At 40.4% G+C, this 23,305-nt stretch overlaps 3 protein-coding genes across 5 annotated transcripts in view; all 3 read right to left on the reverse strand.

Moving 5' to 3' along the window:
* The window catches only part of LOC120745065 (cytochrome P450 2K1-like), a 22,346-nt gene extending 21,317 nt beyond the window's left edge, over nt 1-1,029 (reverse strand). Inside the window, exon 1 of the mRNA XM_040049721.1 lies at nt 789-1,029. The gene's annotated coding sequence lies outside the window, so the exon portion shown is untranslated. The remainder of the gene's footprint in view (nt 1-788) is intronic.
* LOC120745102 (cytochrome P450 2K1-like) overlaps nt 1-14,623 on the reverse strand; it is a 24,122-nt gene extending 9,499 nt beyond the window's left edge. Inside the window, exons 1-9 of one of the 2 annotated variants that reach the window (XM_040049765.1) lie at nt 12,993-13,926; nt 12,726-12,888; nt 11,963-12,112; nt 11,644-11,804; nt 10,347-10,526; nt 10,091-10,232; nt 8,002-8,186; nt 7,754-7,895; nt 7,128-7,663 (exon numbers count right to left, since the gene is read on the reverse strand). In XM_040049765.1, the coding sequence (XP_039905699.1) occupies nt 7,476-7,663; nt 7,754-7,895; nt 8,002-8,186; nt 10,091-10,232; nt 10,347-10,526; nt 11,644-11,804; nt 11,963-12,112; nt 12,726-12,888; nt 12,993-13,193 (1,512 nt within the window). In that variant the 5' untranslated portion in view covers nt 13,194-13,926 and the 3' untranslated portion in view covers nt 7,128-7,475. Of the gene's footprint in view, nt 1-979; nt 1,143-1,298; nt 1,468-7,127; nt 7,664-7,753; nt 7,896-8,001; nt 8,187-10,090; nt 10,233-10,346; nt 10,527-11,643; nt 11,805-11,962; nt 12,113-12,725; nt 12,889-12,992 lie in introns of those variants that run through there. The other variant, XM_040049756.1, reaches the window with a different exon arrangement.
* A 118-nt stretch (nt 14,624-14,741) lies between these two features.
* abca3b (ATP-binding cassette, sub-family A (ABC1), member 3b) overlaps nt 14,742-23,305 on the reverse strand; it is a 34,216-nt gene continuing 25,652 nt past the window's right edge. For both annotated transcript variants that reach the window (XM_040049677.1, XM_040049687.1), the window contains exons 21-31: nt 22,496-22,700; nt 22,158-22,377; nt 20,944-21,102; nt 20,649-20,821; nt 19,036-19,164; nt 18,725-18,919; nt 18,432-18,619; nt 18,166-18,336; nt 17,875-18,071; nt 17,268-17,341; nt 14,742-16,648 (exon numbers count right to left, since the gene is read on the reverse strand). In XM_040049677.1, coding sequence (XP_039905611.1) covers nt 16,517-16,648; nt 17,268-17,341; nt 17,875-18,071; nt 18,166-18,336; nt 18,432-18,619; nt 18,725-18,919; nt 19,036-19,164; nt 20,649-20,821; nt 20,944-21,102; nt 22,158-22,377; nt 22,496-22,700 — 1,843 coding nt within the window. In that variant the 3' untranslated portion in view covers nt 14,742-16,516. The remainder of the gene's footprint in view (nt 16,649-17,267; nt 17,342-17,874; nt 18,072-18,165; nt 18,337-18,431; nt 18,620-18,724; nt 18,920-19,035; nt 19,165-20,648; nt 20,822-20,943; nt 21,103-22,157; nt 22,378-22,495; nt 22,701-23,305) is intronic.

The following is a 23,305-nucleotide window of genomic DNA, read 5'->3' on the forward strand; positions in this document are numbered from 1 at the left end:
CCCCACCTCCGAAGTGGCCCGAGCGAGCCCCAGGGTCCAGGCCCCGATAAGCGGCCGCCAAGGAGTGAGCCGGTGTGTACCTGGACGCCCATCCCCGGACACAAAGAACCACCGACGCACCGATGTCTGAGGGAGTCCGCCACCGGCAGGGGAAGTGGTGGTAGGGGGAGATAGGCCTCCAAACCTTGGAGGGCCTGAGATGTCCCCAGAGAGGTGGCGTCTGACACCCAACCTGACATATAGACACAGACATACAGGCACACACATATACAAACATCCATTCCCACCCTCATGCTCTCATATGCAATTACTCCACACTCAACCAACGTGGAGACAGACATAAAGAGACGCTGTACACACGATCACACTCCCCAAGCGTACTCTACGAACCGGGTCTAGGTACCCTTGCCCCTGGAGGGGGGAACTGCACCCAGACCCAGGTGGTGTTACCCTTTTCTCTGTGGTGGGGGGAGGCAGACCGCCCCGACTCCGCAGCAGCAGGGAGGCCCCACACTCCAGACCGCAGTCGGACGGCCAACTCCTCCTCCTAGCCCCCCCACTCCAGCAGGCCGCAGAGAACGGGGGTGAGAGAAGACTCCAAACCTCCCTCCACCCGCTCATTGTGGTGTTGATGCATGTGTGTTCTAAGGTGCATTTAAAACCCAGGAGGGCATGGAGCTACCTGCCAGAGAGCAGCAGGTAAGCGCATGGTCCCTCCTGCTAGCCCTCAATGTCTACGTGTATTTAAAATTGAGAGGTGGGCAACGACGCCAGGGGTGAGAAGAAACCTGGACTTCAAGATATTGGTCAGCTGTTGCAAAACATGAGGAAACATGCTGTTAATTGTGTAGCCTGTTTCGATCATGTTTTCTTATATCTCTAGTGATCACAAATAACAAAACCTGCAATTTCCCTGGGCTAACACAGATTTATGAACATGAAATTAAACTTAATAAACCACAATATAAAAGAATCATACCATGACCTCGGTTTATATCATTAAGTATCGGGGAGATGTTGCGCTCTCCAAACTCCTCTGCATAGTTGACCAGTGCCTCTCTGACTGTCTCATATCCAGCCAGGATCACGACTTTGTTGGTTCCAAAGTAAAGAGTAAACACAGAGCCATATTCCTTTGAAAGCTGGAAGAATCATACAAAATAGTAATAATTAAATAGCATGTTACGTTCCCCTAACATTTCACAGGAGACCCTGCTAGGGCCATAACATAGCATTAGGTATTGTAATATGTTTAAACTGGCTTCTTTTGATTCAGATCTTGAGAAGAGTTACCTTACCTCACACAGAGTTTTGTGGGGTCTGTTAAGATCTAATTGCAACAGGTTACCAAGCAGGGGCAGAGGTCTCGGTCCTGGGGGTTCATTTCCTTTTTCCTTAGAGATGAAAATGATAGAAACAAGATAAAGTACAAGCAGGAAAACAATGGCTGCCAGCATTGTGGTGGGACTGAACAAAATGAAAAAGATAAAATCCCCAAAATGTTCCATTTGCTGTGATGTTGATGGTTCTCCTCTGTGCTGTCCTTGCAGGTAACACACTTTGCTTTGTGCCAGACTGCAGGGTGGGGGGGTTGACTGGCTTTGCAAAAAGTAAACACTGCATGGAAGACAGTTAACTCACTCGACGCCGTTTACTAAAATCAGGCTGTTTTCCAATGGCTGATAAAAAGGCAAGGAAGGCTACCAGACACTCTGATGTCAATAAACAACTCTCCAAAATCACCTGGGTTATCAGGTATACTCTTAAGTATTTGCTAGACAAATAATTTGCATTATTGAAATGGGCATGTTACGGATTCAAATATTGGGGATGGATACAAGAGGAAAAACCAAAATAACAACACTGGTCCGGCTGGGCCAAGTCAAACGATGATTTTAATGATCAGACGCGTGGGAGATGGACACCGTACGCAGACAGCATCAGATCTCAAAATGGTGGAGCATTGATCAAACTCTTATAGCCTCTAGTGGCCCCCACCTAATCATAAAAGCCTAAACATTCACATTCTTTCTCTCACACGGCGCCTAAGCTACGACCTTGGCTCCCTGTTTATCTGCTCCTGCTGAGATGGGGCAGAAAACTCCAGTATGTTCTGTTCTCTTCTAATCAGACAAATAAGGCGATGACTTTCTGCGAACAGTATTTCTTATAACTCAGCAGTATAATGCATCATAAAACAATATCATTCATTCACAATAAATCAGCAGTCCAATGTAATGCAAATCAGTTTAACAAATGCAATAGTTATCAGCTTCTTCTAATTCAGGAGAATAATGCAAACTAAAACTACATAATAATTCACAATCTTTAATTAAGGGTCTAACATGGCATAAAATAATATTATAATCCCACAGGCACATTTTAAGGCAAGTAAAGTAGCCAAAATAAAAAAGTTAAGAGACTGTAGATTATTGGAAATGATAACACATTTAATAAATTACAGTCTAAGCAAAGAGTTACATAAAGCAGGAATGTATGTCAGAGTTATGAAAGCAAGACCCAAATGCAAGACTTCCTGTAGAGTACAATGTGTTTATTTACAGGGAATAAAATGACAACAAGTGCAACAATCTTCCGCGTGTGTTTCTCTCTTCGTGTGCTCGCTCCCGTGCATGACTTCTCCAGTGTTCATGGTGGTTGTCCTTTTCCTTTCAGTAACTATGAACAACATGCTCCACTTCCTCCACTCGTTTCCGCAACACTTTGGATATAAACACACTGCCGTTAATACACGCAATCCCCTCCACTCGAAACACTATCACAAAGTAGCTGGGAACTGAATGATTTCTCACAACGATCCAGCATCGAGTGAAGCTCTGCTCGTCTGTTAAGTAGCTCTTCAGATTAGGCTGATCAGTAACAGGTGAGTTTCATTCACTTTCAGGTGTGGCTGGCTTAACGGCAGGAAACTCTGCGGGCCTGACGTCTCCAGAAACCCCGGACACCGCTGTACACACACACCCACACCCATCAACTCACAAGTGGAAATGAGGGACGGTGAGTGTTGTGTTGGGCTCTTGAATAAAACTCCCGCTCAAGCGATAACGTGGAGCAACAACAATCTTTCTTTAATACAGCTTACTGTCGTGCACTACTGGAACTTTAACATTATGCACTCCATACTGTACAGTAATGCCACTGTTTTGCACATGTCTCAACTCTGTATATTTTTATATATTTTATTTATTGTTTACTCTATTTAATTTGTAAAATATGTGTACACACACACACACACACACACACACACACACACACACACACACACGTAGAAAAATATTTAGTATACACATCCAGAAATGCATATACTATTATATATTGTACATATATTTATTAGTTTCAGATATAGCCATTCTTGTATTTTGCTTGTTTACATTATTGTATTTTGCACAACTCTGTTGCTTGTGAAGCTCGCACACAAGAATTTCACTCACATGTGCTGTACCAATGTACCTGCACATGTGATGTGACAATAAAAGTGATTTGATTTGATTTGATTTGCTGTTTTACATTAGTGATGTTCGATTCGTGAACGAATCGTTCAATACTCGAGAATCACTTTACTGACTCGTGAATCATGATTCACAATCCCAACTGACTCACTGACTCATCCCTGTTGCTGTTAGCAAACTAATTCCATTAGTAGAAATATATCTAGCTTATAATTAAAATTGTGGGGGGGGGGGGGGGGGAACAACAGCCAGTTTCGTAACAAAAGCATTTCTGCTCTGAACTGGAAGAAAAAACCCTGAGTAGAAGCTCACATCAAGAAAATAGCTCCTCGGTTCAGAGTAGCATCGCGCTGCTAACATGCTAACAACACATTTGAGCTACTCACCCCCTCCCTTCCTGTGCTCAATCATAAGCATAAGCGAATCACTCAGGACTCGCTCATCCCCTCCCTCCTGTGCTGAATCAAAGACCGAGCAAACGAATCACTCACTCACTCACTCACCCCCTCCCTCCTGTGCTGAATCATAGAGCGAGCGAACGAATCACTCACTCACTCACTAACCCCCTCCCTCCTGTGCTGAATCAAAGAGCGAACGAATCACTCAGGACTCACTAACCCCCTCCCTCCTGTGCTGAATCAAAGACCGAGCAAACGAATCACTCACTCACTCACCCCCTCCCTCCTGTGCTGAATCATAGAGCGAGCGAACGAATCACTCACTCACTAACCCCCTCCCTCCTGTGCTGAATCATAGAGCGAACGAATCACTCACTCACCCCCTCCCTCCTGTGCTGAATCATAGAGCGAACGAATCACTCACTCACCCCCTCCCTCCTGGCTCACAGCTTCTTCTTCTTCTTGGTTGGCAACCAATGTTAAGGCGCATTACCGCCCCCTGGCGCACAGCGCAGTGGACATTTAGATGAGAAAATATATATTTGACACACTTAAGGAAAATACTAATAAAATACAAATAAACAAAATAAATGTTTATTAAGCAATTTTGATAGGAAATTGCTTAATTTTAGAAATGTTTTTGCTCTTTTTTTCTCTATAAAATAGTTTGTTTGTTTTTTAAATCATTTATCTTAGCAGTGGGATTTACATGAAAAGGGAAACAAATTAAGTTTGAGTGAAAATGTAAAATTTTTGCACTCTCTGGTCAACAGACTCAGTGAATCAAATGACTCAAAAAATGCAATTCACTTTGGTGAGTGACTCATTAACACTCGATTCAGTAAAAAGAATCAAATTTACCATCACTATTTTACATGCCACCAATTTCCTGTTTAGTGGGTAAGTACTGCCGCCTAGTGGCGCATGATGTACATAAACATAGATTACACAACAGTGAGCAAACACATTCATGGCCACGGCAGGTCGTCAGGCAGGGACTGCAGACCATGACAATATACTGAGCTGATTACTTTTTTTTTTTTTTTTTTTTTAAAACACAAATTCAAATTCTTTTGGGCTTATCAACCCTAAATCTGAACCTTAATGGCTTGGACTGTGAGTGTTCATTATAGAGCTCAGTTTCCTCCACAACTTTGGTTGTTGCTCTAAAATAGCTGGCTAAGAAGATTTAAAGATTATATAAATAAGAGTACAATCTAAGAATACCTATATGATCTAAAGCTTGATCCAACATGCTGTATTTTTACATGCCTTTTGTAATATCTGCACTCTTTTGGTTAAAGTGTGTCTTCTGTATATTCATGATATGTTTAACCACATGCAAAAACCACACTGAAAATCTAAAAACTTTAGTTTGTTGCAATTGAAAGAATAAACCTCTACCAAATTACTCTCTTAAAATAACAGTGAAAAACAAAAACAGTGACATGATGCACAAATACATTTTGCCGTGTTAATCACTTAGTAAAAAAAAGCACACATTCAAACAAAGTTCTGGTCGGTGATGAAAATTTTGAATGACAACTCATTCTGTGTATTATAATCTCCTTTTACTTGCTAGAAGTGACTGAAATAAAGGGTTCCCTTGTAGAGGTGGTAAAAGTACAGAATTTTGTTCTTATGTAGAAATACTACTGCTAAAAAAAAAACCAAACTCCAGTAAAAACTGAATTACTGATTCAACTTCTTTACTCAATTAAAATTAAAAAACAAACAAACAAACAAACACAGACTCTGAAATGTACTCAATGAAAGTAAAAATAGCTCTTTGGAGGATTTTTCTATTTCTGTCCAAAGCTGACTGAACCTTCTGCTATATTAACATAATGACAAAATAATATCAGTAGATGGAAAACTTTAACATTTTAGTCCAATTATAGAAAAATATTTTCTCTTACCTAGATTGTTTTTCTAAACAGGAAAATGTGTGCAGTGGGGGGTTAATGTGAGATTCAGTAGGTTGGAGAACCCTAAAATTGGTTGCAATACCTCAGTGTGTGGAAAACAATCATAACTCACAATTGGCATGTCTGCTGTGGCAGACGGTGAGGAGTGGAGAAAGATTGGACCCAAATGCAGTCACTGATAACAGACTTGAATTGAGAGGAAGCCTTTATTACGGCAGAGCAGAATACAAACAAAAGCAAAAGGTGGCAATGAGTAAGCTAGCAAAACCTAAACTGGGAGAAACCTAAAAAAAAAAAAAAAAAAAAAAAAAAAAAAGAATAAGGACACTAAAGCCCTGCAACATGGGAAATGCAGTTTGCAGACAATCTGGCAACAAACAGAGGACGACAAAGGGTTTAAATACACAGAGGGATAATGAGGGAATGAGACAGAGGAGGAGGAGAAATCACACACAACGAGACCGGGGAAATAAAACTGAAAACACTAACATAGCACACGAGACTGTAAAAGTGAAACAGGAAACAGGCACAGACTTGACACTGAAACCAGGAAAAACACAGACATGAAAACAACTCGATCAGATGTGAAACAGGGAACACAGGGCAACCTTTAGATAATAAAGTTAGTCTACCTCAGTTTGTTTCACAGCATGTTTCACAACATGAAAAAGCATAATGTCACATGTACAAATGTACAACACCTGATTTAAAAACATTATGACTTCCATGTACGCTTTAAATTTCCAGTTTATCAGATACCGCTGAGCAGTCGTTACCTTTGAATCTAACCTCTCTTCTTCCTCTCCTGTCCTGTCTTTCTTATCTTTCTCCATCTCTGAGTGAAGTTGGCCCTCTTTCTGTTCTCTCCCTGTGAAATACAGCAGCTGGACCTTTAGCTAGCAACACACTTTGAAACAAACTGCACACAAACACTTTGTGTGTTTGTTGAGCTGAGAGGAAAGTTGCATTGGAAATTAACTGACACTTAAAAACAGGGTGGCTGTAGCTCAGGTGGCAGAGCAGGTCAGCCACTAATCAGAAGATCGGTGGTTCGATCCCAGGTTGCCTCCTGGCTGCATCCCAAATATCCTTGGGCAAGATACTAACCCCATGTCTGCCTACTGGTGGTGGTCAGAGGGCCCGGTGGCGCCAGTGTCCGGCAGCCTCGCCTCTGTCAGTGCGCCCCAGGGCAGCTGTGGCTACAACGTAGCTTGCCATTGCCTGTGTGTGAATGACTGAATGTAGTGCAAAGCGCTTTGGGGTCCTTAGGGACTGAGTAAAGCGCTATACAAATGCAGGCCATTTACCATTTAAAAAACAATCACTTTTAATCCCTGACTTTGACACATGTCGTTTTTTGTTTTTTTTTTCTCTATATCCACTGGTGATTAATAAACAAACAAAGGTCCGCAGTGACGAGATAATAACTCCCCCCCGAATGCATTACATCCAAAGTAATGAGCCTGTTTTGAAAACGTAATAAGTAGAAAGTACAGATATTTGTTTGAAACTGTAGGGAGTAAAACTAAAACGTAGTCAGAAAAATCAGTTTCCTTGACATCTGCCTTTGTCTGTTGTTCAGAATGCTGACATCTGTTTCCTGTTGGGTTAGGATGATAAAAACAATGTTTATGCTATTGTCACAAGTAAATGCTATAATGTCAAGTTCCATGTGTCTCTCACTGGCGACTGACAGCACACAGCATATGAGATGAAGGAGGGGTGGTGAATCCCACAGCTGGTGTGAGATCCAGTTCATCCTCTGTGATTCCAGGTGGAGGAGTGAAATGAAAGCGCTGAATGAGGGAGGTGAAGAAGAGGAAGAGCTCCATCTTAGCCAGACCTTCTCCGAGACACATCCTGCGACCTGCAAATGCAAAGAGTTTACACTCATTTAAACGAATCATGTCTGCGCTAGTGAGAATTTTCTCAAAAAAGCCTGACAAAGTTGTCATACCTGCAGAAAAGGGCATGAAGGCATCGCTCCTGACAAATTGACCCTTTTTGTCCAGAAAATGTGAAGGGTTAAAAGTGTGTGGGCTCTCCCATTCACTCTCATCATACAGGACAGAGGTGAGAAGGGGAAACACAATAGTTCCCTGTGGGAAACAGAAGATTTCTCATGTAGATGTACATCTACAGAACTAGTTCAGGTTATCAGAAGTGAATCAAGATGTTAAAATATATTTAGGTACAGCAGCTGACCTTTTTGATAAAGTATCCCTTGAAAGTGACATCTTGGCTAGTTTGGTGAGGAACAGACATGGGGACAATATTCGCCAGTCTCTGAGTCTCGTGAATGACTGCATCAGTGTACGGCAGGTTTTTCCGGTCATCTACACAAACTTGTCGGCTTCCTACTACCCGGCTCAGCTCCTCGTGGACCTGCTCTGCAGAGACAAAATAAAGAAACAAATTTGTCCACATTAGTTTTAACAGATCTGCTAAAATGTGTAAAAATAAAAAAAATCTAAAATTATACACAGAATATTGTTATGGTGCACATTGTTTGCATATGAAATACTGTGTATTTATTTACCACTGACTGTTAGTGGTGGTGGTTTTTTTGCCTTTTCCCTCTGATATCACATGCTGACATGTCAGTAAACCCATAACTGAAGTCATTGGTCTTGTAGCCCAACAGGACACTGAACTCTATATACGTATTTATGTGTTATCACCTTATATAAATATCAACTGTGTGTGTTGGAAAGGCTGTCGACTGTGTTCGAGAGCCCCCTTGTGGCGAGAGAGTTGAACTATTGAGAACATGGTCCAGAGCATGTAGGTTAAGCTAACACATAGCAAGAGGCACCTTGTAAACTGACTCAACAGTGGACGTCTAGGCATAGTATTGAGTTGTGTGCGTCTCTAAAGAACTGTGAGTAGACATCTTGATTGAATCCTTATTATAATCAGAATTCTGTATATGTTTTGTTTACAGACCACACATATGGGCTCAAATTGTGGGCATAAATATTTTATACTCTTAAATCAAATGTGTAGTTGTGAACTGAGTTTTGTAAGTGTGTGTGTAAAAAGATTTGTGTTTGTAAAAAAATATTTACACAGTTACAAATTTTTTTTGTTAAGGTCTGGTTACAACGGTGGCCCTGAGAAGCCAAACGGACTGCAACTTACACCAGCAATAAGAAAAACGTTGCAAAAGCACACAAAACACAACGGAAATAGGAAAAACGACATCAAAAATAGGAAGAAAAAAAACACACACACACACACACACACACACACACACACACACACACACACACACACACGGGAAGTGTTTCTGGGGAGACAACCTGACGGACCAGTTGCAGGAACCGAAAAAATGGTAGGTGTGTTTTATCATGATTCATATAATACTGCTGACGTATTTTCAGACTAATAGTTAGGCTAACACACTTACCTCTCATCTTTTCTTTCCTCACAAAACCGATAGATCCTTCACTTCTTTTAAGTGTGTCCCAGCCCAATTCTTAGCATAATTTGGTTCCTGCAACTGGTCCGTCGGGTTATTGTCTCCCCAGAAACACTTCCCTTGTGCTTTTGGAAATCTGTTTTTTCCCATTTCCGTTGTCGTTTTTCCTATTTCCGTTATTTTTTGTGTGCTTTTGCAGCGTTTTTCTTGTTGCTGGTGTTTTCTTAAGTTGCAGTCCGTTTGGCCTCTCAGGCCCACCGTAGAGGTTACAGATACAAAGCAAAAAAAAAACTGCGTATTAAACTCTACACTTAAGTTCCCTGGCTATGTGTGACTTTTTCCTTAGGAGTACGAATTTTGTCCCAATTTTTCTGCCTTTCACCTGATTGGTCAATGTCGTGTCAATCATAAATTTAATAATCCAGTCAGAGAATAGATGGGTTTGGGGTGCTTTGCTGAGCTTCAGGTCCTGGAAGGGTAATGCAGTTTGAAGCTGGAGGATCTCTATATGAATATCCTAAGCTAGGTCCCTTAACTTTTGGCAGCTACTGAAAGGATAAAGTTGTGCTATACCAGAAATACCATTATTACTTTAGTATTGAGCCCATACACACAGACCCCACCTACGAGTTGTACACCACCCCTGTAAGCCTGTGGTTGCATCACTGTGCTGTTGTGTTAAAGAATAACAGCAAATAAGGAATAACCTTATTTGTGCGTCCTGTGTGTTCTGACCGACACCCCAAGGTGAACACCATTGTTATTCAACCAACGCCTATACAGTCCTGGGTGAAACCCAAATTAACAGTGTGGTATTTCTTATCATCCACATTCTTTTGAGGTGAGACTTGCATGTCTTGTCCAGTTCCTTACCCTGTATGTGTGGGTATTTAGCCATTAACAGCAAACCCCATCTCAGTGTGGCTGCTGTGGTGTCAGTGCCAGCAGCAAACAGGTTGCTCACTGTGAATGTCAAGTTCTCCTCATTGTAGTGAGTATCCAAAACACGGGAGTCCTAAAAGAAGTAACACTCACATTGCTTATTGCTATCAAACCTAAAGTGTAAATAATGATATCATAATTTAAAAAAAAAAAAAAAAAAAAAAAAAAAAAACACATATCGTCTTACTTCTTCTTTCTGTTTCCGAATCAGAAAACAGTCCACAAGCCCTCGGCACAGTCCGGGCTCCAGAGTCTCTTTCAGATGCTTAATTAAATTCTTTATATCTCTGACATTCATCTCAACATTTTTTAACACCACCTGGCGATTTTTTATCCAACCAAACAGCCGGGGAAACATGTTAAAAAGCTGCAGGAGAGAAAAAAGAAAAAAAACCTTAAAGCTTATTCCAAGTAAATACACTGAATTATTAGAAATAAAATTAAATAAATTTTACTTTGTCATATGACACATGTTATAGTTTAAATATTTAAAAAAAAGATTAAAGTCCACACATTGTTTCACCAAATCCTGGTTTTCATTTTTATGAAAGCAGCGATGACTTGACCGATTTTAAAATTCCCCTCACAGAAATAATTTAAATCAAAAATAACAAAGTTACTGTTGCTGTGCATCTAAAGATATCTGATATTTTCAAGTAGCTTTACCATCTAATTTCTTAATGACTATCAGTGCATATCGTGTCATATATACATTTTATTGTATCTCATGATTAAGAATTACTGCCTTTGCATCAATGAGCATTAATAACAATAATAAAAATAAAATAAAAATAAAAAAAGCTTGTGAAAAAGCAAATAGTCAGATTTCCAATGCACCACAGAGCCAGATTTGCTAATGGCAGCGCTACAGCTTTGGCTCTAGCCTGTGTTTCTTCACTGAATGTTTAGAGCCTTGTTATTGTAGGGAGTTGTGTATGCCTTCCAGAGAGCCATATCGATGGGGACTTTAGCCCCTGGGATCCCTGTTCAGCCAGGCAGGTCACGAGGTGGAGGCCAGACAACAATCAGCAAAGTCAGATAAGACAGACATGAGATGGATCAGTTATCAGGCCATCCTGACTCCCCGAAAAAGCCTTCAGTTGATCCAAAATGCTACAGCGAGAGTATTGACTGCAAGCATATTTCTCCCATATTCGCTTGTCTTCACTGGCTTCCTGTTAAATCCAAAGTTGAATTTAAAATCCTTTCACTTACAAAGTCTTGAACAATCAGGCCCAGTCTAATCTTATAGACCTTATAGGACCACATAGCACTGCTGGTTTACTTGTGGGACCTAGGGTATTCAAAAGTAGAATGGGAGCCTAAGATACGAAGCACGTAGTAAACATCAGGTCATGAGGTCTGTTTGTTGTTGCTAATTTAATTTATAAGATTTTAGTCTCACAGAATTTTCTACTTCCATATATGAATGTATGTGATCGTGGCCAACTTCACCAACTCATCGAATCTGTCAAAAAGCCAACCTGGACTGATGCAGAACCTGAGACACATATGGTTCGATTGGCTCGCTTAACCATGTTTTTGAATACAGGGTCACCGTAGTCAAATCTGCTTCCGTACACAATAGAGGAGATAATGTTGGCTGTTGCATAATTTATTGGAAGAGCTGTATCAAAAGCATTTCCTGTAAAATTGATACACAAGAAAAAAAAAATCTAAAATAAATAAATCCATACATGGGCTAACAGACATGCACAATATAACATTTAGAGGTGTGCTAATTTAAAAAAAAAAAAAAAAAAATTTAAATTGCAGTTCATGGTTCATGTACTTTTGCCATACCTTTATGATCTTCAATCACTTGAATCAGATAGCCACACTCCTCCAGGATTTTACCCTGAGAAAGTCTTTTGCCCATCCCAAAGTCTTTGAGGGTGGTGAGGGCAAAACGTCTCAGCTCTTTCCATGATTCTCCGTTTGCAAACAAAATTCCTACAAAACATAAAATCCTTTATTTTAAAAACTCAATTAACTGATTTTTATTGATTATGAGATGGAAATAGAAACATGCTGACAAGGCTTAAACCACCAGTAAGGAAGGGCTGAAAACAATGAGTATTTTTAAATTTTTTAACTTTTGAAGTAGTTTTTGTTTTTGAATATATCACATTTTGAACATTATTTATAAAGCTGGGGAATCTTGCAGTCAGCTGAGACTGTAGAAGTCACTTGGATGAGTGACAAAACGTTTATCCCACAGAAAACGCTGTCGACATGAACAGGATCAACTTTTTTGGGATTTCCTTACCTGGACGATTGAAGCAATTTCATAATAAAAGTGCTGTATTGCATAGTTTACTACACAAACAGGGTCACATCCTCCTGGAAGACATTCAACATTAAAGGAATATGTAGCACTAAACTTATATAAACTTTTTTTTAAATTCTGGATGGAGAGGAAACCTGTATTTCATGAAGTCATGTGAGTCACAGCAGCTATAAGTGCTGTTAGTTATTTCTGAGAAGCCAGGTATCATATGTTGACCGGACTATTTGTGATAGTAAAATGAAACAGAATAAATGGTATTATGAAAGAATTTCATACCATGACCTCTGTTCAGGTCCTTAAATATCGGGGAGACGTTGCGCTCTCCAAACTCCACTGCATAGTTAACCAGTGCCTCTCTGACTGCTTCGTACCCAGCCAAGACCACAACCTTGTTGGTTCCTAAATAAACTGTAAATACTGACCCATATGTCTTTGAAAGCTGGAAGAATAAAAATTAAGCAAAAGACAACTGAAATAACATTAAATACATTGCAATCTTTCATTAAAGCTGCTCCTTTTGAACGAGAAGACGGCCTAATTTACCTCATGCAGAGTTTTGTAGGGTCTCTTGAGGTCAATTTGCAACAGGTTGCCTAGCAGAGGCAGAGGTCTCGGTCCTGGGGGTTCCTTCCCTCTTTCCTTAGAAATGTAACTGACAGATAGGAGATAAAGAACAAGCAAGAGAACAGCAGCAGCCAGCACGGTGGTGGAACTGGAGAAGTTAAAATCTACAAAAAGTGCCATCTCCGTCTGGTGTCAGTGGTTTTTCTCTGTGTTACTTATGTGAAAACTGCTAGAGCTTCCTTGTAGGGACTCCCATGATAGGTTTAGCATCCATGTTCCCGCCCCTGTGGTAATGCACAGGTGAGATGCATATCTCATCTGTGCATTAGGTAACTCCCCCAGTGATTTAATTACAGGAACTTGTTTTGCCAGAGCAAGTGAGAGCTGCCTCACCCTTCAAAAAGCCACAGCTATGTTTTTTTAGGGTCAGCAATGTTTCAGTTACCGGGTTGCTATTTATCACACAGAGACATGTAGAAGATTGAGGTCTGTTAGGCGCCACCTCTGTCCCCTGGGGCTCCACCTTGTTTATGCTCATGGTGGCTTTTGGAACATTTTAACACAGTTATCTGATTAAAAAAAATATATCGCTTGCTGTGCGATACAGCTCATCGTTCCTTTGGGATTAATAAAGTATGCTGATTCTGATTCTGATCTACTAAGTTTGGGGAGTGGAATTCTAATATTTAATTGGTTTGTCGCATAACAATAAGTAAGTAGCAGATACATCCAAACAGTTCATGGGTGGGAGCTTGTTAATGAGGCTCATACAAATATGGTCACTAAAGGCTCCAGAAGACTAACCTGGTGGAGGTCAAAATGCTTACTTGGAAACTAAAGAAGGACCTTACAGTGGTCTCCATTATCCAAATTCTGCTGCATATATATATTCATTCCCCTATGAGGATTGTCATGTGACTCTCCAAACAGGCTGCTGGACATCAGGATGTGCAAACATTAAATTATAAATGTAGCAGGGAAGGAGTATTTCCAGGATTTCTGAAATGGGATGGAACAGGGTGAGCAAGAATGAGAATACGTAATCGGAAATAAAATCAACACAGAAAACAATAGGCATCATTTTCAGGCTCATGTGTAGCCCTGTGGTCTTTAATAATTTTAATTAGTTATATATTGTTGGGTAGTTTGAGTTATAACAATGCAATTAATCTAAAAAGAATTTAAAAAAATAAAAACTTCAAAATAAATGGAACAAAGAGCAAAACATAGTAGCGTAAAAGCTTGAAGTAGCATAAGATTAAAAAAAAAAAAGAAAATACTTAAAGTACTTCATGAATACTCGATTACATTCCTACTGGTCTGTCCCGTCTTTCCTCCAGTGGTGTTGGGCATCGTAAAACACTCGAACACCTGGTGCTATCCACTCTATCTCACTCTAGCCTACCTCAGTTCTCCTGCTTCTCTGTGCAGGTATGCCATGATGTCCAGCTTTAGGTTGGCTTAGATTTACATAAACCCATTTCTAACATACATTTGTTTTGTGTGCATTTTGTTTTGGGGTTTTTTGTGGGGCCTAAAGGGAGAGTTAGCTTTCTGGGGATGATGTGGTTGCCCATCCTTGTCTGTCACAGTGTGGTTAATTCAGGAAGAGGTCAACAACAAAATAAACTCAAAACCCTTCACCACTCACCTCTGGTGGCAAAACCATTCAGGACAAATGCTGAACAAACTGAAATATAAAAACAGGATCCCACACTGGGCTTTGCATTCTTTTGCATAGAGCATTATTTAATTTAAAAAGAGTAGCGATACATTTAGAGTTGACAAAGTCAGTCCCATGGCATGGTACAGTACAGTACACAATTACAATGATGTAAATTCCCTTTTTAAATTTGATACACCACATTTCAGCGTTAAACATTCTTCAATATCAGCAGCGCAAACCTTTTAAATGTTTATCATTTTTCTACTTGTCTAACAATGCTGTTATTTCAAGTCACACACATAATGAAAGAGGATTTGTGCAAATACACAGAAATTATAATGTAAAAACCTTTGAAAACCTCTAAGCAACACATCTGTGGGGTTTTTTTAGGAATATCAGTCTCTTGTTTAGCATAAAGAAAGCACTGCGGATAATATCAAGCTGTTAATACAGCTGTCAGAGAGCTTTTTGTGTGTAAGACTGTATACATTCATTTCATTTCTCGGAAGTGTTTCTTTGAGGACAGGAATGTCAAATAAAGGACTCGGTGTGGTTATCCCAGATTGTAACAGCAGGATACTGAGTAAGAATTCATTTTTGGAGACATTAAAAGTCTTCAATCTGTTTTGCAGACTCTGGGATGAATCCAGGAAGTGTGCTCCCATTTTATCTGTCGCTGTCTTTACACATGCACAGGTGCAGCATGTGAAATGCACAGCTGATGGAAAAAAACAATAAAGGCATCAAAACACCTTAAAGGTCATTGCAGTCTCGGTGTTCTAGGCCAATTTTAATTGAAAGACTTTGAGTTTCACCAGAACAATGGCACGAGTAAAATCTCCAGCGTCACTTTGTGGGTTTTTTCTTTTTTATAAACAGCTTCGACGTAAGCACTGAAGCTGATATCCACATAGTAACACACTGTTCCTGTACTTTTGTTGGGCAGATAAAACTGAATAGTTACCTCACAGGAGCTGAAAATTGAGATGTAGTAAATGCTCTAAGAAGAGACTAAATGTACCCTGTGGATTAATCCTCAGTCTGGACGGCCTTCTATTGTTCACTAGCAGCTCTCTGCTCTCCCAGTTTCGTGCATTTTGCAAGTCCTATTTTAGGCATGCATCCATTAATGATTCCAAAACAGTCTTTAAATTAGTAAATGGTTTTAGTACCATGAACACATCGCATTATGTACATCTGGCAACAACATTAAGAGGCTCTTAAGGAAAAAAACAAAAACAGTCCTTCTTCATAAGGGCGACATAAAGAAACAGGAACCCTCATTTGTTAGATAAGGCTCAAAGGTGTGCGACAGTTACACAATCAAATCAACTGGAGTGGTCCGTTCTCTTGCAATGATTGACAGTCACCGAAATAAAGCACACATTTTTGAACACACACAAAAAGTAATAAAAATCATAAATAACAAAATGACAGTCTGTACACTCAATTAAAACACACAAGTAATCCCTGTCACACACATTTCATAGTAGTGGTAGTATCTACTGAGTGATGCAGTTTTCTTTGTTTGACCTCGCTAAAAAAGAGTCAGTGTAATCGTGTCGTAATCAGAATCAGTTCTTCTACTTTTAAACAACAGCAAATGGCATGAGTGACCAAAGAAAGACACATCCGGGTGATACAATAAAAGAAACGCTGAAGTTGGTGTTTGCCACTGACCCGCAGAGTGTGTGTTCGTGTTCAAGGTTAAAAACGGCGCTGGAGACGAACTGTGTTCTCCTCTCCACGCCTGGCGATGTAACCGAGGCAAGTCCCTGCGTAAGGGCCGTGTGCACGTAGTGTAGGAAATGGGCGATGGGATGGACAGATTCTTCACCTAGTTCCTCTCGCTCTGTGTGCAGTGCTGAAACTGGGCAAAGCTAAGGAACACCTGCTCCAGTGATATCTGACTCACGCAGTAGTCTTCAATGTGGTATTTCTCTTTGGCTGCCTCCAAAGTGCCAAACACCTAGATGGGAGTTGAGAAAGAGAGGACATGGAAAAGTGAAGATCACATTTAATACCTTTAATTTGCACACAGTTAAGCAGACAAAAAAAAAGAAATCTACTTTTTCATGCACATCCAAATACCGGTTAGCTTTTATATATACATTTTTTTGTTTTTCAGTATTTTTCAAGGCATTTTGTGCACCATGTATCACAGAAAGTTTGTATGTTAAAGTTATGATATGAATACAGACTTTAAAATTAAAACACGGCAATCAAGACGTGGAAAATGTCAAGTTGAAACCTTGATCAAGTTACAAGAGGACTAGAAAAAACTGACTTAAACAATGTAGTTACTATTTTGTCCAATAGAGGGAGATATAACACAGCACAAGTGCAGGGACTTATTTTCTTATTTGTGAGCGATCTACTTCAAAGTTCCTCACAGATGACTAAAAACAATAATTAAAAAAAAAAAAAAAAAAGGACAAAAATAAATATAATTTCCATCATTTGTGCATTCATCTTTTTTTCACTTATCCAGGGATAGGTCAGGGGTAAACGTAAGAAAATAGAACATAATACGATCAATTAAAGTATAGACAAACAGATGCTGGGTAAAAGAACAAAAGTAACTGTACCTGTGCCCAGGTTAGTGTTTTGTCAGTCAAATGGTAATGCACCATTCCCTGGTGTTCATCCTTGAGCTGGCTTCCTGTTGTGGAAGAAAACTGACAGTTACATTTGCTTTGTTATTCTTTTACTTTGAAAATAATAGCTTAATCTGATGAGCTTATCGTCCCACTTGAGTGTTTCAGTAAACTGTAAATGTGCCGCTTGTGTGTTGTTTACCCTTTTGGAATATTTAGGTTTGACCGCATTGGTCAAATACAAACTCATTAAAAGGATTTAAAAGGCTTCACCACGAAGAAAAGGAACTTCATTGTATAGTTTATTAACAGTAAGGTCTTTGGATATTATGGCTTCTGTCTTTTGAGAAAGAGTAGCATACATTTTTGTTATTGGATATAGTCATAACACCACCAAGTGGCAGCAAACAAGCTACAACAGGTAGAATTTCCTCAACATGCAATGCCATGCTTGAAGCTTAAGATATATATAATTATTTATGATCTTGGTATTTTCAATCCCTGAGAACTTACTTCTAGTAACTCACATTTTTTATGAGAAGTATTTATAGTTAGATTTAGAAATATTGAAACAACTCTTCCATCACGAGGCTCTGACCTGGGAAGGTGCTTTCAATGAAGTCTTTAAATAGCAGCAGGTCGCTGTCCTCCAGTTCAGCTTCTACATGGACTTTAGCCAGCAGCGTGTAGCCGCTGCCAAACTTGCTCTTTAGATGTTGGGGACTCCCGAGGCACTTGAACTGACCGTTGACCATCACTGCCAGCCTGGTGCACAGGGCCTCACACTCCTCCATACTGATGAACGAACATATTGGTGGGAAAGTTAGGTAGGTGTAAGTTTAACTAGATGGAGCAAATCAGCTGCTATCTACCATTCTTTAGCATGTACCTATGAGAAGTGATGATTATAGCCTTGCCAGACTCCCGTGTGCGTGTAACAGCGTCCCACAGCAGCCTCCTGGCAACGGGGTCCATCCCAGTCGAAGGTTCATCGAGGAAGATGACAGGAGGCCCACCAATCAGAGCCATTCCTGCGCTCAGCTTCCGCTTATTACCGCCGCTGCATATGTGCATTACGCCACATTATTAGAAACACTTTTTCAAGCATTCTTCAGGATAACATGTGTATCCTCCCTCCACCAAAGAGATACCTACCTGTAGCTGCGGACCAGTTTATCAGCATGAGGCTCCAACAGCAGCGAGCGCAGGACATTCTCCACGCAGCCAGACACGTACTTCTCTGGGATTCCTCTGAGCCGGGCGTACATACTCAGAGTTTCTCTTCCTGTCATGTGGTCCAATACTGCATCAAACTGAGGACAGTACCCTATGCGCTGCTGCACCTGTTATACAGAGATAAATCTTCTTTTTAAATATTTGTGTGTGTTGAAAGCAGTGTAGTTCGCCATTCTAGACTTTGTGGATTCTCCCATCTCCCTCCCTCTTACCTTCTTAATGTCTCTCCGGATGCTGTATCCATCAATGAAGGCATCTCCAGACGTAACGCTCTCATCGCCTGTCAACATCTTGAAAGTCGTGGTCTTTCCTGCTCCATTGAAGCCCAGCAGGCCGAAACACTCCCCTTTTCCTACAGCGAGAGACAGCCTGTCCACAGCCAGGAGACTCTCCCCGCTGCTGTACACCTGTGAAGAGGAGATAACAGTTTTACATTTATTTCAAAATTGGGACACTCAGTCCAAGTATTTAAAAAATAAGTCAAGACCTTTGCAAATAAGCAAAATACAGCTAAGCCACTTACTTTGCTGAGCTCCTGCAGAATGAGGGGGCTACCAACCATAGACTCTACTATCGGCTGGCACTCCAGAACCCGCTTCCTCTCATCGGCAACATCTCTGTCCTCTGGGAGCAGTGCTGTTGCCATGGGTACCTAAAAAACACACCAAAAAATGACATGATATCCACCTGATATTAAAAGGGATCATACTGTACAGATAATTGCATTTCTATGCACACAGTTTCTATGTGAAATAGCTTTCTATGTGCCATTTTGGATAAGACAAGTCCGTTTTAGGTCAGTTACACTGCAGAAACATGTTTCAACTGATTCCCTTAAAAAGAGCATATAGGGTCTTAGGATTTGGTAAGTAGCTATTTTAGGAAACATTGTGCAGCTGTCTTTGCAGTGTGCATCGCTGACATGAGTGGGTCTGTGGGAAACACAACAAAACAATCATTTTAGAGCTGGACCTTCAGAATAACATGCCCATTAATAAAATACTGGCATTATAAGAGAGATGGACAATGGACACCTCGCCATGGTTTAATCTGACCTTTAGCTGAGTGACCTAAAAACAATCTGAAACTGAGCATTTAAAGCAGTCTGAAGCTATAGAGGATCAGTATGAGCAAAAACCCATAGTGGCCATAATTAATATATGCATTTATCATTGTAGCAGCGTAAATATGGCAATTTGAGCACAGTCAGTGCTTTCTTACAACAAGCTTCATTCACGTGGCTTTGTCTATGCCTAAGCCCTTTCAATATCTGGCCCAAGGATTCTTTTTCAGGTAGGTTGGAGGAGCCATGTATCAAACTACCAAACTTCTAATTAGTAAAGGTCACGCTCTCTCTTCTGAGCCTCAGCTGCACCCAATACTAATAATATTATCTCCATGGACCACCACAATAGCCATGCATAGTGTCACAGTGCACCCTTGAGAAATTCCGCATGCGCACCACTTCACAAATTCAAACGTAAGCATTAAATATTAAAAATAGAATGTTTTCTGCGATCATTCGTCATAACCCTGACCCGTATACTCAAACATGACATCTTTCAAAAGCCTTTTGTGTCCGACCAGCCTGACACCAGAGTTTACAGCCTTCCACTGCAAAGAAAGATCAGTTAATCTTCAACACGAGAAAAGAGAAAATGACCGAGATTGTGACTGTTTCACAAATGAAATAAATCATTTTTCTTACAATCACCTAATCACTTTTACTTCTAGTTTTAGCTCTGAGGTGTTTTCTTAAATTAGCAACACAAATGATAATTTCATATGCAATTTTTCAATGTCAAATAATCCCTAAAGTCCAACTGTTCAGCTTTGCATGGATTTTACAGCTCCAAATATTATGTCCTTGTGAGGATGAATGCAGAGGTGGTAATCCATTTTAGAACTACCAAGTGCCTCAAGGGTATCTATTCTGGTGAAGCAGATTAATATACTAATCAATATTTAATTCCTCCAAGACTCAAAACTGTTCCCTTGGAAAAAATAAAAAACACAATTCAAACTGACCGCATTTCAAATGCAACATAATATAGACCACACTAGTAGCAGAAATGTTTGCAAATTAACCATGAAGAAATATTGTAGTCTTTTTAAGCATCCTCTTAATTCATCTACCTTTTTGCTCCTCCTGAACAGTGAGGTGAAAAGTCTCCAGAGAGTGTGGATGCACTGCAGCTCGATGACAAACAGCAGAATGATGAAGACCACACCCTGCACGGAGAAGGCCACGAGAAATCGTCCCACCCCGGGCTCTGACATTGAGAAGTAGTTTCGCTGGTAGGTGATGTCTACAAACAGAGAATCACCAGGTTACCTCTGCACTTCACAGGTAAACTTCTGTACTCGCGGCACAAATAAAATGACTTTTGAGAATAAAAATCAAGCGATTACTCTTTTAGGCAGTACTTACTATATTGCTTGCAGATTAATTCAGTCATAAAACTGGAGGTGCAAAACGAGATATATTCATAGTTCTGGTAGAACTGGCTGAAGGACATTCCCAGGCAGTAGTTTGGGAAGATCAGGAACACCTTATCCAGCAAGTGTGACATGTGCTGCAACTCCAACTCTAGACAGGAAATATTATAATAAAAATATATTTAACGGGATGGATTTATTTTTTAAGCATTCTTCATCTTTTTTTCCCCACGAGGACCTAAATGAGTGTGTAGAGATCCAGGGTTCTCATCACAAGTACGTTTCACAAACCCACTCCTTTTCACAAAGTTAATCCAGTTTACCAGTAGGAGGTAATAAAACATGATTCTTCACTGACTTCCCACACATACTTATACTGTCTATTGTATTCAGTGAAGGACAGAGCCAAGCCAGAAGCACTGCTGCTGGGAGATGAGCCCTAATGCCAAAAAGAAGGACTAAGTGATTTTTTAAATACATGAAGTTGGCACATTACATACTGCTGGTCTGAGTTTATTAAAAATATTGAGTTTGTTAATGGAAAAAATATTGAGCCGTAAAAGCTCTGGTCACTTTAATAGGTACACCTTGCTAGCAGCCAACACTGTGGTCATAAATTGATGAACATGGTCAGCAACAGTCCTCAGGCAGGCTGTGGTGTTTAAATGATGCTCAGTTGATGCTAAGTGGAGCAATAAAATATCCTCCACTTCATTACATCACCAGCAGCCTGAACTGTTGATACAAGGCTGGGAGGATCCGTCCTTTCATGTTTACTCTGAATTTTAAACCCAACACACTGAAGGTTATAGCAGAAAATGGGACTCATCAGGCCAGGCAATGTTTTTCTAATCTGCTATTGTCTAATTTTGGTGAGCCCGTGTGAACTACACCCTGACTTTCCTGTTCATAACTGTGGCACCAGATGTGGTCTTCTGCTGATGTAGCAGTCTGTCTGTCACCAACATCAATGCCACATTCAGTCACTTAAATCACCTTTCGTCCCTGTTATGATACTTGTTTTTAACTTTAGCAGGTCGCCTTGAATATGTGTCTAAATGTCTAAATGAACTGAGTTGCTGCCATGTGATTGGCTAATTTAAAATTTGCTCATTTGTAAACAAGTGTACCTAAAAAAAACAACTAGCTGTATGAAAAAGAGGGGCTGTCGTATTTTGACTGGTGACCATCCATAACCGCTCTCACCTGGGATCGTCAAGATGGTGACAGCCAGAAAGGTAGCAGTGCCTGAGATCATGTTGAAGATGGTGAGGCGCGTGTATGCAGTAGCAGCAGTGGAGAAGAGGAAGCTGAGCAGGTACATAAGAGGCACCACAGCCCAGCCGTACAGCAGAAGTAACAACAACACATCTATAAGGTGGTTGTCCTCTAGAAAAGCACTGATTCCAAAAGCCTGGAACACCACCTGAAAGAAATATACACATATATGCATACAACAGATTCACAAAACCCTATATTGAAACCAATCAATCTGCCTTATTATCCTGTCTGAGTATTGCAGTAGTAACAGATGTCATACTGACCAGCATGAGGAGACAAGGCAGCAGGAAGTTGACCAGGTCCCAAAGCAGGGCTGAAAACCAGAAGTTTGCCAGGTAGACGCCGCTGACCTGCTGCACATGCTTTGACTTGATGGAGGACTCTGTTACAAGCAGCAGGGCAAAAGTGCTGGACAGGGAGGCCATCCCATACATCAGGTTGATAGCAATGGCAAACCCTGTCTTACTCCTACATAAAATGGAATGAAAGAGTGCGACGATTACACCACAAGATGGAAAAGAGGTGGGAAAAGGTTGCAGACAGGGCGTCTTTCTATGTCCCAAGTCTTACTGCTATAACATAACTTGAATACAATTTAAATGCCTGATTTATATTTCAGAAACCAGAAATCTTAACCCTGTTAAGACTGGTGTGGTGGTGTGTTGGTCTCTACCAACACTTTAGGGATGATACCCAGCAGCAAAATGTTCCACTGTCTGTGTCTGCCTCATTTGCTGTAGGTGGACAAACAGTGCAGAGATCATTTTTTCTAAGTCCACAGTGAAAAAAACACTCAAGGTTTTCAGCTACACATGGGTTTAGTCACCCTAAAAGAAAGGAAGCAAATCTGCTTCATGTAACAATGATGTGTCACTTTGGCTCATCCTCATCACTGCAGGGTTATTTTCCAAACAGTAAAGGGTATTAATGAGCTCGACTAGAGAAAAAACACAGCAACACTTTGAATGTTTGAGCCTCGTGACAGTGAAATTAAAAATATTGTAGAGCAACCATCCTGCAACATCAAACACGAGAAAACTGTTTGAAGCTGGAGAGATGTTAGTTACTTCATA

This window comes from Simochromis diagramma, unplaced genomic scaffold, assembly GCF_900408965.1.
Source record: "Simochromis diagramma unplaced genomic scaffold, fSimDia1.1 OVJJ01000321.1, whole genome shotgun sequence".
NCBI classification, from domain to species: Eukaryota; Metazoa; Chordata; class Actinopteri; order Cichliformes; family Cichlidae; genus Simochromis; species Simochromis diagramma.